At 31.7% G+C, this 13,692-nt stretch overlaps 2 protein-coding genes across 2 annotated transcripts; one reads left to right on the top strand and one right to left on the bottom strand.

Moving 5' to 3' along the window:
* Nucleotides 1-95: 95 nt before the first annotated feature.
* On the bottom strand, nt 96-2,129 carry LOC9306217 (probable protein phosphatase 2C 55). The gene is made up of 2 exons (XM_021018316.1): nt 1,883-2,129; nt 96-1,798 (listed from the first exon to the last, which is right to left on the bottom strand). The coding sequence occupies exon 2, from the start codon at nt 1,691-1,693 to the stop codon at nt 266-268; it is 1,428 nt and encodes a 475-aa protein (XP_020873975.1). The 5' UTR covers nt 1,694-1,798; nt 1,883-2,129; the 3' UTR covers nt 96-265.
* A 5,597-nt stretch (nt 2,130-7,726) lies between these two features.
* LOC110226212 lies at nt 7,727-12,427 on the top strand. Its single transcript, XM_021016983.1, has 2 exons — nt 7,727-8,772; nt 11,806-12,427. Exons 1-2 carry the CDS (start codon nt 8,114-8,116, stop codon nt 12,425-12,427), a joined length of 1,281 nt encoding a protein of 426 aa, XP_020872642.1. The 5' UTR covers nt 7,727-8,113.
* The last annotated feature ends 1,265 nt before the right edge of the window (nt 12,428-13,692 follow it).

Below are 13,692 nucleotides of genomic sequence, written 5' to 3'. Positions count from 1 at the left end.
AGTAAAGTTGAGTGACAAAAACTAAAGTCTAAAAAAGTGACAAAAACTCCACTGGCTTTTACTGTGGGCGTGTTAACAGATTGAAAGAGTCCGTGGGTGTGAATCAGGACTAATCCAACTCTTTCTCTTTTATTTACATATATATCAAAAAAATCAAATAAAATCAGATGAGAATGCTCACAAACCATTAAGCAAAACAAGAGAGGTCTCTGCAAAACACAAACTTTATAACTCAACACATGACACATCTGTATTTGTCTCTTCATCAATGTTTTCCTTCTTCTTTCGAAGCCGCCACATAAGAGACAACAACTGTAATGTCATCAAGCTTACCTCCGTAGTATCTGAAGCCAGCATCTTGTGCTGCTGTCGAGAATGGAGTTTGTCTGTTTTTGTCCAGTGCTCTTTGTCGCGCCAATGCTGCAATCTTCTGTGCGGTTACCTGAGGATCTATGTTGGCTCTCACAGCGTGAACCACTATGGCTGTGATCTCGTTGTTGTACAGGTTGTCGAATAATCCATCTGTTCCAGCTATTATAACATCTCCAGGAGCGACAGCAACAGTGAAAACCTGACCTGAGCTTGGCAAATCACCATTTCTTCCACTCTCCAGCTGATAGGTGAAGTTGAAGTCATGCTGTTGAACGGGGGAACGGAAGACCGTGTGCCCTTCACGGACAACCATGAACCCGCTGTCGCCTAAGTTGATTGCATGAAGTCCCTGGTTGGTTAAGGCTATGATGCAAGCCGTTGAAGACCCTTGTGACTTTGTGCAAGTATGAGCTTTTTCCAATACTCTGGCTGGATCAATCGAACCTTTAGGCTCGTCTTGGATTGCATTCACTGAGTTAGACATAAGCTCCCGAGAATAGTAACCTGCATCAATACCGAGCTCCGCCCAACCTCCCACACCATCTGCCACACCCAATGCTTGCTCCTCTGCACAGATAAAGTGAGCATCTTCTCCCCCAGTCGCCTCTTTATCAGGATGCGGTAGATAACACGACCCCGAGACAAGCTTCAGGGGCTTAGTACATAGCTTATCCGCTACAGAATCCGAAGAATCTCTAACCTGTTCTTCAGTGACAGAGTTATCTAAAGAGACATCAGGCGCATTCCCAGCTGATAAGCGATTAGATAGTGAGCTATGCAAGCCTCTAAATCCCATTCCTCTTCTTTGCTGATTCAAATAAATCCATCTCTTCGCACCTCTATAAGCAAAATATGCATAGATCGTAGACTTCTCCTGGTGATCTTTGCCTCTGAGTCTCATACTGATTCTTCCACGGTTAAGACCATCTCCAGATACCATACCACCAGTGAAACGCTTTGAAACAAGAGAATCACAACGACGATCCAAAAACAAAGATTTAGAACCTAAACTCGCCATCGATTTACACGGAACTTTAACTGTCGCCGCACACGGATCCGAAAGCAAAAGATCAATATGATATCCACAAACCTGAAAGGCTGGACCAGATACTGAAGGAACAGAGAAAGTACGAGAAACAGCACCAACAACAGAAAGGTTCCTCCTTTCGTTAATCAACAACAAATCAGAGCTCGCAGGTTCTAAAAACCCGTTAGGGTTAGTAAATCTAGAGTGCAATCCTCTATAACCACCAAACCCTAAATTCCCTAATCCAATCAAAATCTTAACTTGTTTCTGAAGACCTTCTCTCACTGGTAACATCTTAAGCAGCACAATCTCGAAACCCAGTAATAACCAGAGATAGAGAAGATCATATCTTCCAAAGCATCACTTCTTTCGTCGATTTAAACACTTTTCACCAACGATCTAAAGGACCACAATCAAATACAGATTGATCGAACACAAACCCTTAAAACTCAGAGCTCAAACAAAGACGAATTCGGAACTTACCAGGACCAAAAACGTCTCTTTTTTCACAACCCTCCGGAGAAGATAATGTGTTCTAAGTCACAAGAGAAATTGGCTAGAATCCAGAAAATTTTCTGAAAGAAGAGATCACAAATTGCACGAAAGAACCCTAGCCAATCTGATCTTTAAGACAAGAACACAAAAAGCTGGTGGTCAAAAGCAACTCGCTTTTTTTTTTTTGTTCTAAAAAAAACCAAACCAGTGAAATTTAGGGATGTCTCAATTTTTTTTCTTCTGTATTTGAGGTTTTTGTACGATAGGTACAGATTATCAGAATGTTCCTCTCACATCTTTTTGGATGTAAGTGATTCTCATCCGTTGGATCGTAAATTTAGTAATATCTCAGCCGTACATGTTCTGTTTTATAATAATAGACTAATAACGAGAACCGAGTCCTGGACTCGTGGAGAAAACATACTGATCACTGGGCCTATCAAAGCCTGTTTACTAACAATAAACACGGATTCAAAAGCCCATTAGAAGAAATTGGATCATTGTCAAAGAGTTTCGAAGCCCTAAAGCTTGATATTGCATGTTGCTTTTTTTTTTTTTTTTTTGTCGCTTTGAAATTTTATTAAACAAATTTGTTGTGGAACCAGAGGAGAATAAATATGCCCAAACAAGGGAAATTTAAATTGGCAGACAAACTAAAAATCCCCGAAGACATTGTTGGAGAAGAAAAGAAATTCCCCTGAAACTAAGCCCTATCAAAGGGAGGCAAAGAAAAGCGAAACTAGAAATACAAAGCAGATAAAAACAAACCACAATCGAAAGAGGATGACTCCTTAATCTAACAACAGAGGTAACAAGGTAAAAACCTTAAGAGAAATGAGAGAACCAAGAGAACAAAGAGACCTCTTCCTCTGAAACACCAGCGAATGCGATTAGATATTGCATGTTGCTAATAAAAATAAAATCTTATTATATAAAGTATGGTTTTCAAAGTTAATAACTCACGAGATCTTGACATCTGTCAAATATCGATCTCAGATTTTGCCATGTGTAAAATAAATTTTTCTTTTTGATAAAAAAGGTAAAAAGATAATAATAAGAAAATTATAAATGTGAAACGGTTTGGAAATGTAAAAATTTAATTATAAGTAAATTGTACCTAACTACCTATATTTCCATAAGAGATTTTGCCATCTACCAACCAAAATTTTTGTTTTTAACAACTTAAAATTGTTAAAAGATAATTATGACAAAATTATAAATTTAAATAGTTAGATCGTAGTAAGAAAACTATATGTATATATATAAAAATTATATGTGTATTTTCCATAAAAATCAAAATTATAAAATTATGCTAAACATTTTATTTGTAAGTTACTAATTGTACAAGAATAAAAAAATAGAAAAAATAGAAAAAGGATTAAGGAAATTATAAAATCAATTATTATTCCTATAAGAAAAAGGATTGTAAATCATCACCTTTATATAAATAGAAAGTTATCTCATATTTTTTCACTAAGCAAACTAATTTCTTCACACACCACCGTTGTTTTAACTTCATTTTATTGGTAAACTTTATTTTGGTTAAAAAGTATTTTTAGGATAATATAATTAACTTACATTTGACCCAAAAATAATTAAAGAAAACATGAAATAAATACTAATAACACGAGTTAAAAAAATTTAGAAAACTAATGTTTTTTAGATATGTGAAAATTCAAAATGGCTCTCAAACAAAAGACAAACATACAACTTTGTATTCTAATTTGGAGAAAAAAAACATGAAATAAATACTAATAAGACGAAAAAACTAAATTAAAAAAAAAATTATTAGAATTCTGACGACAAAATAGAGACATCCAACAATGTCATTAAATAAATAACATGTCATATTGAAAAAAAATAATAGGAGTAGCATGTGATTTTTATGGAGGTGATGATGGTGGTGGTTGATGGTTACAGAGGTGGTGATTAGGTGATTTTAAAAAATAACATGATCATGTAAAAATTACATGTATTTATCATTTGTTGTAAAAATATCATATCTATTATAAAAACAAACACTGTGAATCACGATGGTTTTCTAAAAACACCATGTGATATTCAGACCCAAAGAATATAGGGCAATTGAGGCCAATTAAGAATTATGAACGGCAATGGACATAGATTAGAGTTGTTGTCGGAGAGGCTTGGCCTGATGTTGGAGAAGATAAAGAAAGTGGAGTAATAAGAGAAATTGGGAAGAGAGGAGAAGAAGCGATAACAGTGGTGTTGGTGTTTATGACGATGGTTCAAGCTAGGTTGTGGCGGCGACGATAAATATTGATGAAGGTGGTGGATTGAAATTAGCGAGATTCAGTATTGATACTGGTGGTGATTGTGATAGTAGTGAAATTCATTTGTGGTGGTGGGTTAGAGTAGTGACACTCGGTGGTGATGTCCGACGAAGAGAAGAAATGGAGATAGGGAAAAAAAGAGGGAGGGAATGAGAAAAAAAAAAGAGTTCAAGCAAAAATAAGAGAAAGCTAATGAGAAAAATATAGAGATTTGAGAATTTCTCGCCGGCGAACGGAAAAAAATAAAGAGAAAACGAAGAAATAGGTAATATATATATATGAGCCAAAACTTGACAATGCCACATAACTATAAAATTTTTTTTTTTTTATTATTGTCATATTTTATTCCATCTTGCCCACATTGAAATTATAAGATGTAATACACTCTTCCGATGGATGGATGTAAATAACTTATTAAAAGTCAATAATACAACCTATGAACATTTATTACTTCATAACTTATAATAAGCAAAAAATTATATAATTTTTTATATAGGCCAATATTTTATTAGATGATTTAACAATTAGCATAACATAAGTACAAATAGTGTTTTATACTGCGCAATATGCATTATAAATCTTATAAAAATAATCAAAATGATGCATTATTTAAAATATATATGTTTATATAATTTTGGTTATGCTTACAAAATTAAAATTAAAAGTTAAAAATGATAATTTTGACCGGCAATCCGTGCAACGTACGGGTCCATACCTAGTATAATATATAATATACTAGATAAGGATCCGTCCGATGGACGGGTTTATTTGTTTAAAAATTAAAATCAAATTTTAGAAAAAAAATTAATTAACAACATTGTAAGTAGAAATTTTCTTTCAAAAATAAAAACAATATTTACTTTTTCATTGTTGACTTTTTTCTTTAACCACTAAAACTATTAATTCAAAATTATTTCGAATAAAAGATATATCACATAACAATAATTCATGATATTATTATATGAAGAACAAAAATTAAAAATATTCATCATAAAGTTGGTGAATAAAACCAAAGTGGTATTTAATTAGACACGTTAAAAATATAAAGATGATAAATCGACTAAATTCTTTTACCTTCCAAGCTAACGTTGCGGTTCGATTCATATATACTCGATTGCAATAACTATATGATCAATCAATAAAAATAATAAATTCAAAAAGTTATAAGCACGATGATATATGAATCTTTTATAATTCAAATATGAACATAGAAATTGAAATAAACTATTTTGAAATAGTATAATTAAATTCAAAATATCAAAAACAAAAAAGAGGCATATATGTTTCTTACATATTCAAGAATTTCAAATAAAACAATATAGCACTTTACTTAAAAATCATCACATATTTCTAATTAGAAAATAATATTGATATAAATAATGTAACTTTGTAATTTAAATCATGACACATGTCGCTATTTAAAATCATTAGAAGTATGATATATTATAAATCATATATAACTTAAACTGAACGTAGAAACCAAAATAAATAATTTAAAGATACAACAGTTAAACTAAAAATAAAAAAATTATAAACACGATGATGTATGAATCTTTGATAATTTAAATATGAAAAGAAAAATTGAAATAAACAATCTAACTATACTACAATCATAATTCAAGACAAACAAAAAACACAGTTAAGTAAAAATATTACAAAAAGGAACAAAAATTTTTATCTCACATATTTCTAATTGAAAAAATAAACTCAAATAAATAATATGAGGATTATTTTAATTAAATCATCACATATTTCTAATTTGAAAAGAAATTGAGATAAATAATATCAAATTTTAAATTAATATATAATAACATATGTTTCTTTTTTAATAAGTTTGCCTGATTTTTTTCTTGTTTAATTTAAATATAAAAAACGTATAATTTCCTTATTATTATCTTTTGACAGTTTTTTAAAAAATTTTATAGAAATATGAATTATTTACAATTATTCTTATAATTATCTTTTATATTTTTAAAATTATTTAAATTTATAATTACTTAATTATTATTTTTATTTTTTTTTAAAAAAGAAATTTTTGTTATACACGTGTCAAAATCTAAGATCGATAGATTTGTTACGTGTCACGATCATATGAGTTATTAACTTTGAAAACCATACTTTATCGAATAAGATATATATGTATATATATTTGTTAAGAATGTAAATATTTCATTGTTTTAGGATTAGGAGGAGCAATTATTTCGTTCGTTCAATGCAATGGAGGAGCTAGTAAGACAAATGTGCGATTTGGTGTGGTTTTGTCTTGTTTTATGTGGCTCTGCGCTAACTGACATCGGGAAAAGATTTTGGTAGAGTGAGCTCGCACCTAGTTGGTTCAAACTTTAGGGGTTTTAGTTAAAATTTGTGGTTTCACTTAAAAAGATTACAAAATTAGGTGTTGGTTTTAAGGGCTTCTGTACTAATTTTCTTTTAATGGGTTTACTTTGTTTTTGTTTGTCTTTTGTACTTTAGTTCAAAAACACTGGAGGCATAATTGCTAATAACTTTGGGTGTATTATCAAAATTGTTCACATTTCACATGGCATTAATTGTGAAAAACTAATGTGGTTGCATCTGCCTCTCTTCTTTACAAAGTGCATCCACCTCCGGAAGTCACACTCACATCATATAAGACCGCTCTAATGCTTGTAAATATTTTTAAGAATGAAACAGATTATGGGCCTACTACTATATTATTATATATATATATGTGATGTTACATAGCCACACACAAGATATCTTTGTTTATCTTCATAACGAACCATGATATTGATTAGGCCCTGTCGCCCTGAAAGCTAGTCCAGTTATGGAGATTAACTTATTGTCATACATGAACCTTTTATAAACACATGCGGAAGACAAAATAGAACGAACCCTATAGAAAACAGCCTTTTTCAACTTCAACTATTTGCTGGCGGATTTTTCCAACCCAAACTATGACCTCTAGATTTTAACCCAAACCCAAAAATAATTCAAAATTGAAACATAAACTAATGCAAATGAGCCGATTTCAACACGACGCGAAACAGTGTTAATTCGAAAGTTAAAAGTTGCTCAACCTTGGGTAATTCTCTCCCTACAGCATTCAGCAAACTCTGAAAATAAAATCAAATAACTTTGAGAACCGTTAACTTCCGAACTAACATTGTTTCGCGTCGTGTTGAAATCGGCTCATTTGCATTAGTTTAGGTTTCGTTTTGAATTATTTTTGGATTTAAGTTGAAATCGACTGAGGGTCATAGTTTGGATTGGAAAAATCTGCCAACTATTGGTTGGAAAAAGTTATTTTCCCTATATAACCAGCAAGAACTCTAAATCTGGAAAGATAACTAATTTTATGTGCTTATGGTGGATATTGGTTTTTGACAAAAAAAAAAAAAAAAAAAAAGGGTGGATATTGGTTTATGAATTCAATTTGCTGCCACGTGATGATGGAATTTAGTGTAATAGTTTGTATTAATTAGTGTGTCACCACCGATTAAAATATGTATATTACATACTTTTTTTTTTGTCATTTATGTTTATTAGAGAAATTCTTTGTAACGCTCTGTTTTCTGTTTTATTTACGTACATGTTGTTGATAAAGAAAATCATCAAGTACACGTGATTTTAATATAAATTTTAATAGCAGCACAATACAAAATCAATCTAGATTCACATAAAATTGTTATTCCGTTTACATTTTTGTCACAAATTTGGTCACAGGTTAAAACTTACTGTGAAATTTTTCATTTTTAAATTTTTTTTTTATTACAATTAATTTATAAAGGAACTGCTCTGTTCTCTCTCCAAATTGACGACTTTTCACGAAAACTAACTTCTCCGGTCTCGCTGCGTTTCCCGGCCGGCGCTGGCTTCTCTGGCGTCGGTCGGATCCTTTTCCTTGCTTTAACTTTCTTCTATAGATAACTAATAACATCGGCATATGATTCCCAAATCAATATGTTCGGTGATAGAATTTCAATGTCTCATCGCTTTTCTCTCTTTTCATGAGAGTTTCTTTCCGACCACAATCCGGCAATGGTCTCGGAACAGTGGCGGCGACTTTCCGCTGGAGTTTTGTCTAGGCGGCCTCCGTTGTCTCAATATTGAACACATTCCTCTTCAACATCGTCAAGCCCATGACCTTGACGTTAATTTCTTCAAATTGAGAAAGGGCTTTCAAACCCAGATTTGGGATCCAGGAGTTCCTATTTGCAGATTTGCAAACGGTGGAATACGACTCTTAATTGATCACATCAGCGGAAGCCGTTTTATGTTTGTTTTGGCGATGGAGACCTCGATTCTTTATTTCACGAAGATGTCGATAATTTTCCCTATTGGTGGTCACTTCTTTTCTCCTTTTGTTTCCTTTGGCTTGAGGGAGACATTGTTGGGCTTCGAAATTAGGATTAGTCTCGGACTCGATGATGAACCGGTGGCACTTCCACAATCGTTAGAGGAAGAGATGAATTCAGTGATTCAAAGAGGTCTGTGGTTTTTGGCCTATTGGATGATAACAATCCATCGATGGCCTCCCAATTTCCAAGATGAAGCATCAAAATCAATTCCACTCCGGATCCAGGAATGGAGAATTCCTGCAGAGTATCTTTCGGACTTTAATCTCGTCGACCCCCTCTCCTCCAAACATTCTCTATTTAGCCCCCCTTATAAAAAACATATGTTTATTTGTTTTGTTTAATTCAGAAAAATAGTAAATGACCAAAAATATATTGACTTTTTCACATAATTACGGACCCAACTTAACTTTGGATCTATATCCATATTTGTTGGATCGGGTTTCGGATCTTTTAATTCCCCATTCTAAGGATCGAATCTCTAACCCTAATTGGCAAAAAAAAAAAAAAACTCTAACCCAATTTTTTTTCTCATTTCTCACATTTTTCCTTTTTCTCTCAAAGAAGAAGAACGACGACTCCAAACCAACAAAATACACAAATTTTGGCTCCAGCGAAAGAAAACCCCCTTTTCGATTTCATTGATAAAACGTAAATCGATTTCTTGTTGGAAGAAGAAGAAGACGACGATGGGAACAATGAGAAAAGCATTGTACAACGTAGGATTCTGGATCCGGGAAACTGGTCAAGCACTTGATCGGCTTGGTTGTCGCCTCCAAGGCAAAAAACACTTCCGAGAACATCGTATGTCTTTTGGGTTTTGTTTGTGAAACAGATGAATTTTCGGATTAGAATTTGTTGTAATTTTCGGATTGAATTTGTTCCAATTTGTAGTTATTTATGTAGAATTTGAGACTGTTTTTGAATGTTTGATATTGAATTTGTATTTGTTATTGCAGGTACTAATTACAATGGTTATTACGAGAGGAGGAGGATCTAGTTGTAGAAGTGAACCATATGCCTCTCTTAGAAGTGTCAAAAGACAAAAGCAATTAGATCCAAAGCATTCAGAGATAGCAGCTGTAGTGAGGTCTGATTGTGAGACCATGGCTGCTGGTTTTAACATGGATTATGGTGATTATAGAGGTGATGGAGAGGCTGTTTTGTATCCAAGGTTGTTGGTGATAGTAGAGGTGATGGAGAGACTGTTTTTGTACCCAAGGCTGTTTGGTTTCTAAAGTTTTTTATAAATCTAAGTGTTTATGTACAATTGTTCGGATGTGTTTTGGTTTCTAAGGTTATGTATGAAGCTAATTGTTTAGGTACAACTGGTACGATCAGGTACAACTATGTTTCTGGGTTTATGTTTTTTGGTTCAAAACCTATCTAATTATGTATGTATCTTTGAATCTAAATCTTAATATTTTTATGTATGAATCTATGTATTGAATATAATCTAAGAGTTTTGAACCAAAAAAAAAAAATCTTAATTTTTCAAAAAATCTGACAAATATGTAGGTTGTAAGGGCTTTTATTAAAAAAACAGTTAAATATCTGAAAAATATCTGAAAGAATCTAAGGATATCTAAAAATATCTAAAAAAATCTGACAAATAGCTTACCTGGCGCCGTTATTTTTGAAAAAAATAATTAAAAATAGCACAAATTTGTTCATAGTTGTACAGTTGTACCCGGTTGCACATTTTTGCTCATAGTTGTACAATATAGAGAATTTAGTAAATCTAGTTGTTATCAACTCTAGTTTAATTTTTCTGCGTGGAACCGATGGTATTGCCTCATAAAAATACCATTATCTTGTATCTGTGTATTTATATTTATCAAAATACAAGTATTTCAAAAATTTATAAAATTTTAGTTCAAAACTACAAAGTAACCATGAAAGTATAAGGTTGTTAGTGTATGAATGTGGGATTTTATGTAAGAATTTCATTATTTTAGAAAATTTTGAAATTTTTTGTCAAAAACTTGTTGTGTAGTTTCATTACCATCGTGTATGCATTTTTTTAGGTTTTTCAATTTGGTTTTAATTGTTCATATTATAAAATTGGCCAAGACAATAGACCTTAGTTGTACTTGTTGTACTTAGTTGTACCAAGACTGAACAACTTAATTTGCAAAGCTACGACAAAGCAATCAACCATAGTTGTACCTGCTAAAACATAGTTGTACAACACAGAACATATAAGTTTCATAAACAAAACCAATACAAACAATATCGTTTCTTAAACTATCCTAATAAATAGCACTCATAAAACTTAGTTGTACAACACATAACATATAAGTTTCATAAACAAAACCAATACAAACAATATCGTTTTTTAAATTATCCTAATAAATAGCACTCATAAATCAACCTTGGTCACCCGCATCGTCTCCATCAACGTCACCATCATTGGCATATAATTTCACAACTTTCGTAGCAGACCATCAACATAGTTGTACACATTTGTCCCAGTTGCACCAAACTTAGGGTTTTCGTAAATATTCTACTTAGTTGTACCTAATAGTTTCAGTTGTCCCAAATCTGCAATCCTAAAATATTTTAACAAATAACCCTATTCAAGCTACGAATTCAACTTTTCTCAATCATACTACACTAAGAAAACAAGTATACTTACCTTACAATATGGTGGGAATAGAAAAAGAAGAAGAGAAGAGATATGTCTTTGGAGATGCATAATCGTAAGCTTTAATGGTAAGCTTCAATGGTGGATGAAGAAGAAGAAGAAGAAAAAGAAAAGACGAGATAAGAATTTGGAGATGCTTAATTGAATCGTAAGAAGAAGAAGAATTCACTTTTAGTTTGGAGATGCTTGAATCGTAAGAAGAAGAAGATACAAATCTTTTAATGGTGGATGGAGAAGAAGAACGTTGGAGCTGCTGAAGAAGAACGTCGGAGCTGTTGAAGAAGAAGATCGGAGCTGCTGAAGATGAAGAAGAGGAAGAAGAAAAAGAAGAAGAAGAAGAAAAAGAAGAAGAAGAGAAGAGACGTAGGACGGATTTATGTCGTTAAAGGTGGGTTGATTTGATTGGTTGATTTGTTAGGTTTAGATTTTAATGAGAGAAGAGAGAGAATGTTTTTGATTGGTTGAATAAAGAATTTGTTGGTATTAAATTAAATGTAGAATTAAATAGATAAAAGGAAGGATAAGGGGTAAAATTGGTTTATGAAAAAATTGGGAAGGAGAGGGGGTAGTGAGAATAAAGAGGGGTTTTTCAAAGAATGATTCTCCCCAAAAGGGCCAATGAGATTAAAATCCGTATCTTTCAAACCATATTATTCTTTTAATAGAGAAAGCAAATCAGGTTAGGGGAGACTATATTCTTGTCTCTGATTTTGACCAACATGTAGATGTTGTTGCCGAGAAGCTTCGTTACATAAAGGCAACGTTTGCAAAAGGTCAATTCATAAAATCCGACATTGTATTTGTTCCTTGGTATAGAGGATCACTAGACGTCAGGGACTTGTGTCCTATATGGGATAAACCTGCAAATATTGATTGGCTTCACTTGAAACAATCACTATGGCAAGAAGCGTGGGAGAGAAAACAACGGATATATCACGATGAACATAAAGAATCTTTGCGGGAACTATCAAGTACTTTGATTACAATGAGACGACAAGTTCCAGAAATATTTCCAACGACACTTATTTTCATTTCTTTAGATGATGTAATGCCAAGAACATTTTGGAGTTTCAACTATATGCTGATAGCCAATAAAAAGTGTGTGAAGGGGGGACATAACAGATTATATCTGTTAGCCTATAAGTCTAAAGATAGCATGGTTACTCTCCACTCCTTCATCGAAATTGTAATAATTTCATGTATTTGCGTAATTGGTCGTTTCGAAATATTAATGTATCTTGTAAACACTTTTTAATATCAATATACTTGATTTGCCGGAAAAAAAAAAAAAAAAATTTTTTATTTTTTTGTCAAGCTCAAAATTATTGTGAAAAGAAAAGCTCAAAATTTTATGTCTTCCATAAAAAGTAACTATCAACATATGTAATCTAACACAGATACATTTGTTAAAAAATTTACTTTTCTTTTGTTAAAATTTTAATGTATTGATCAACAAATTGGAAGACAAATAACAGTAGAAAATGGTCAGTTTCTTAAATACTAACTGTAGTAACTTTCTCCACACTCGTCACTTTTGTATTGGGAAAATTCCCAAAAAAAACCTCATGTATTTTTTATTTGGACGTTTAATACCCAATTGTTTTCGGTTGGAAGAAAAATACACATATTAATAAAACTGTGCGATTTAATACCCAAACAATCAAATGTTGTTATTTTCATACTTACGAACTCACAACAAAAAATATATTCCAATTTTACCCTTATCATCTCAATTAATTATTAACTTTTAAATAAGGTGATATTTTTTTTCTTTAAATAAAAATTAATTTTGTCAATGCTTTATTTTATGATGCCTAAAAAATAAATTTTAAATTTATATAATTATTTTATTTTAAAATTAAACATAAAAATTAGCAGAAAATCAAAAATATTAAAAATAGTCATTTGTACAATCTTATTCCGTCTTTGCAATGTCAAAGAGACGTTTTCTCTTCGGTTCTAATTTTTTCGATTAATATCTACGAGAATTACCGGTAAACAATCTCCGTCGTCCTCTTTTGCAACCATCAAATTCGATAACCATTCGCAATCTCCTTTTAATCCTATCCAAAATCTTCATCGCCAATAAAACTAATTTGATTTGATTCGTCGTGATGCATATGATATCAACGAGCATCAATATGAACTTTTTTTTCGTCGTGAGAAACTCTCTATTCGAATATAAATCCTTCACGAATGAAACTATTTTCGACAAAATCTCAATCCGAATCTCATCGTCTCTCTCAAGATTTATCAATTCATAAAAATGGCTAATTTTTTTTTTTTACTTTTTCTAAATTTTTTGCTAATTAATTTTATTTTTAATTTTTAAAATTAAATATTTGTAAAATAAACTGCAAATTATTTTGAAAATTTTTTTGAATTTTTTTTTGGGATAACAAAGAAATAAAATATTTATAAAATTAATTTTTATTTAAATAAAAAACTATTGTGACGTAATCTAAAAGTTAATAATTAATTGAAATAGTAAGGGTAAAATTGGAATTTTATTTTTTTTGT

Source organism: Arabidopsis lyrata, assembly GCF_000004255.2.
Source record: "Arabidopsis lyrata subsp. lyrata unplaced genomic scaffold ARALYscaffold_7, whole genome shotgun sequence".
NCBI lineage: Eukaryota > Viridiplantae > Streptophyta > Magnoliopsida > Brassicales > Brassicaceae > Arabidopsis > Arabidopsis lyrata.
Note: the sequence above shows the minus strand (reverse complement) of the source record. Positions and strands in the feature narration are given on the sequence as shown.

Bases quoted from the DNA above. Each gene is read 5' to 3' on its own strand.
- LOC9306217 (XM_021018316.1), bottom strand. From the start codon at position 1,693: ATGTTACCAGTGAGAGAAGGTCTTCAGAAACAAGTTAAGATTTTGATT.
- LOC110226212 (XM_021016983.1), top strand. From the start codon at position 8,114: ATGATTCCCAAATCAATATGTTCGGTGATAGAATTTCAATGTCTCATC. The intron at 8,773-11,805 runs GTATCTTTCGGA...AGATTAAAATCC, and splicing joins GAATGGAGAATTCCTGCAGA to GTATCTTTCAAACCATATTA.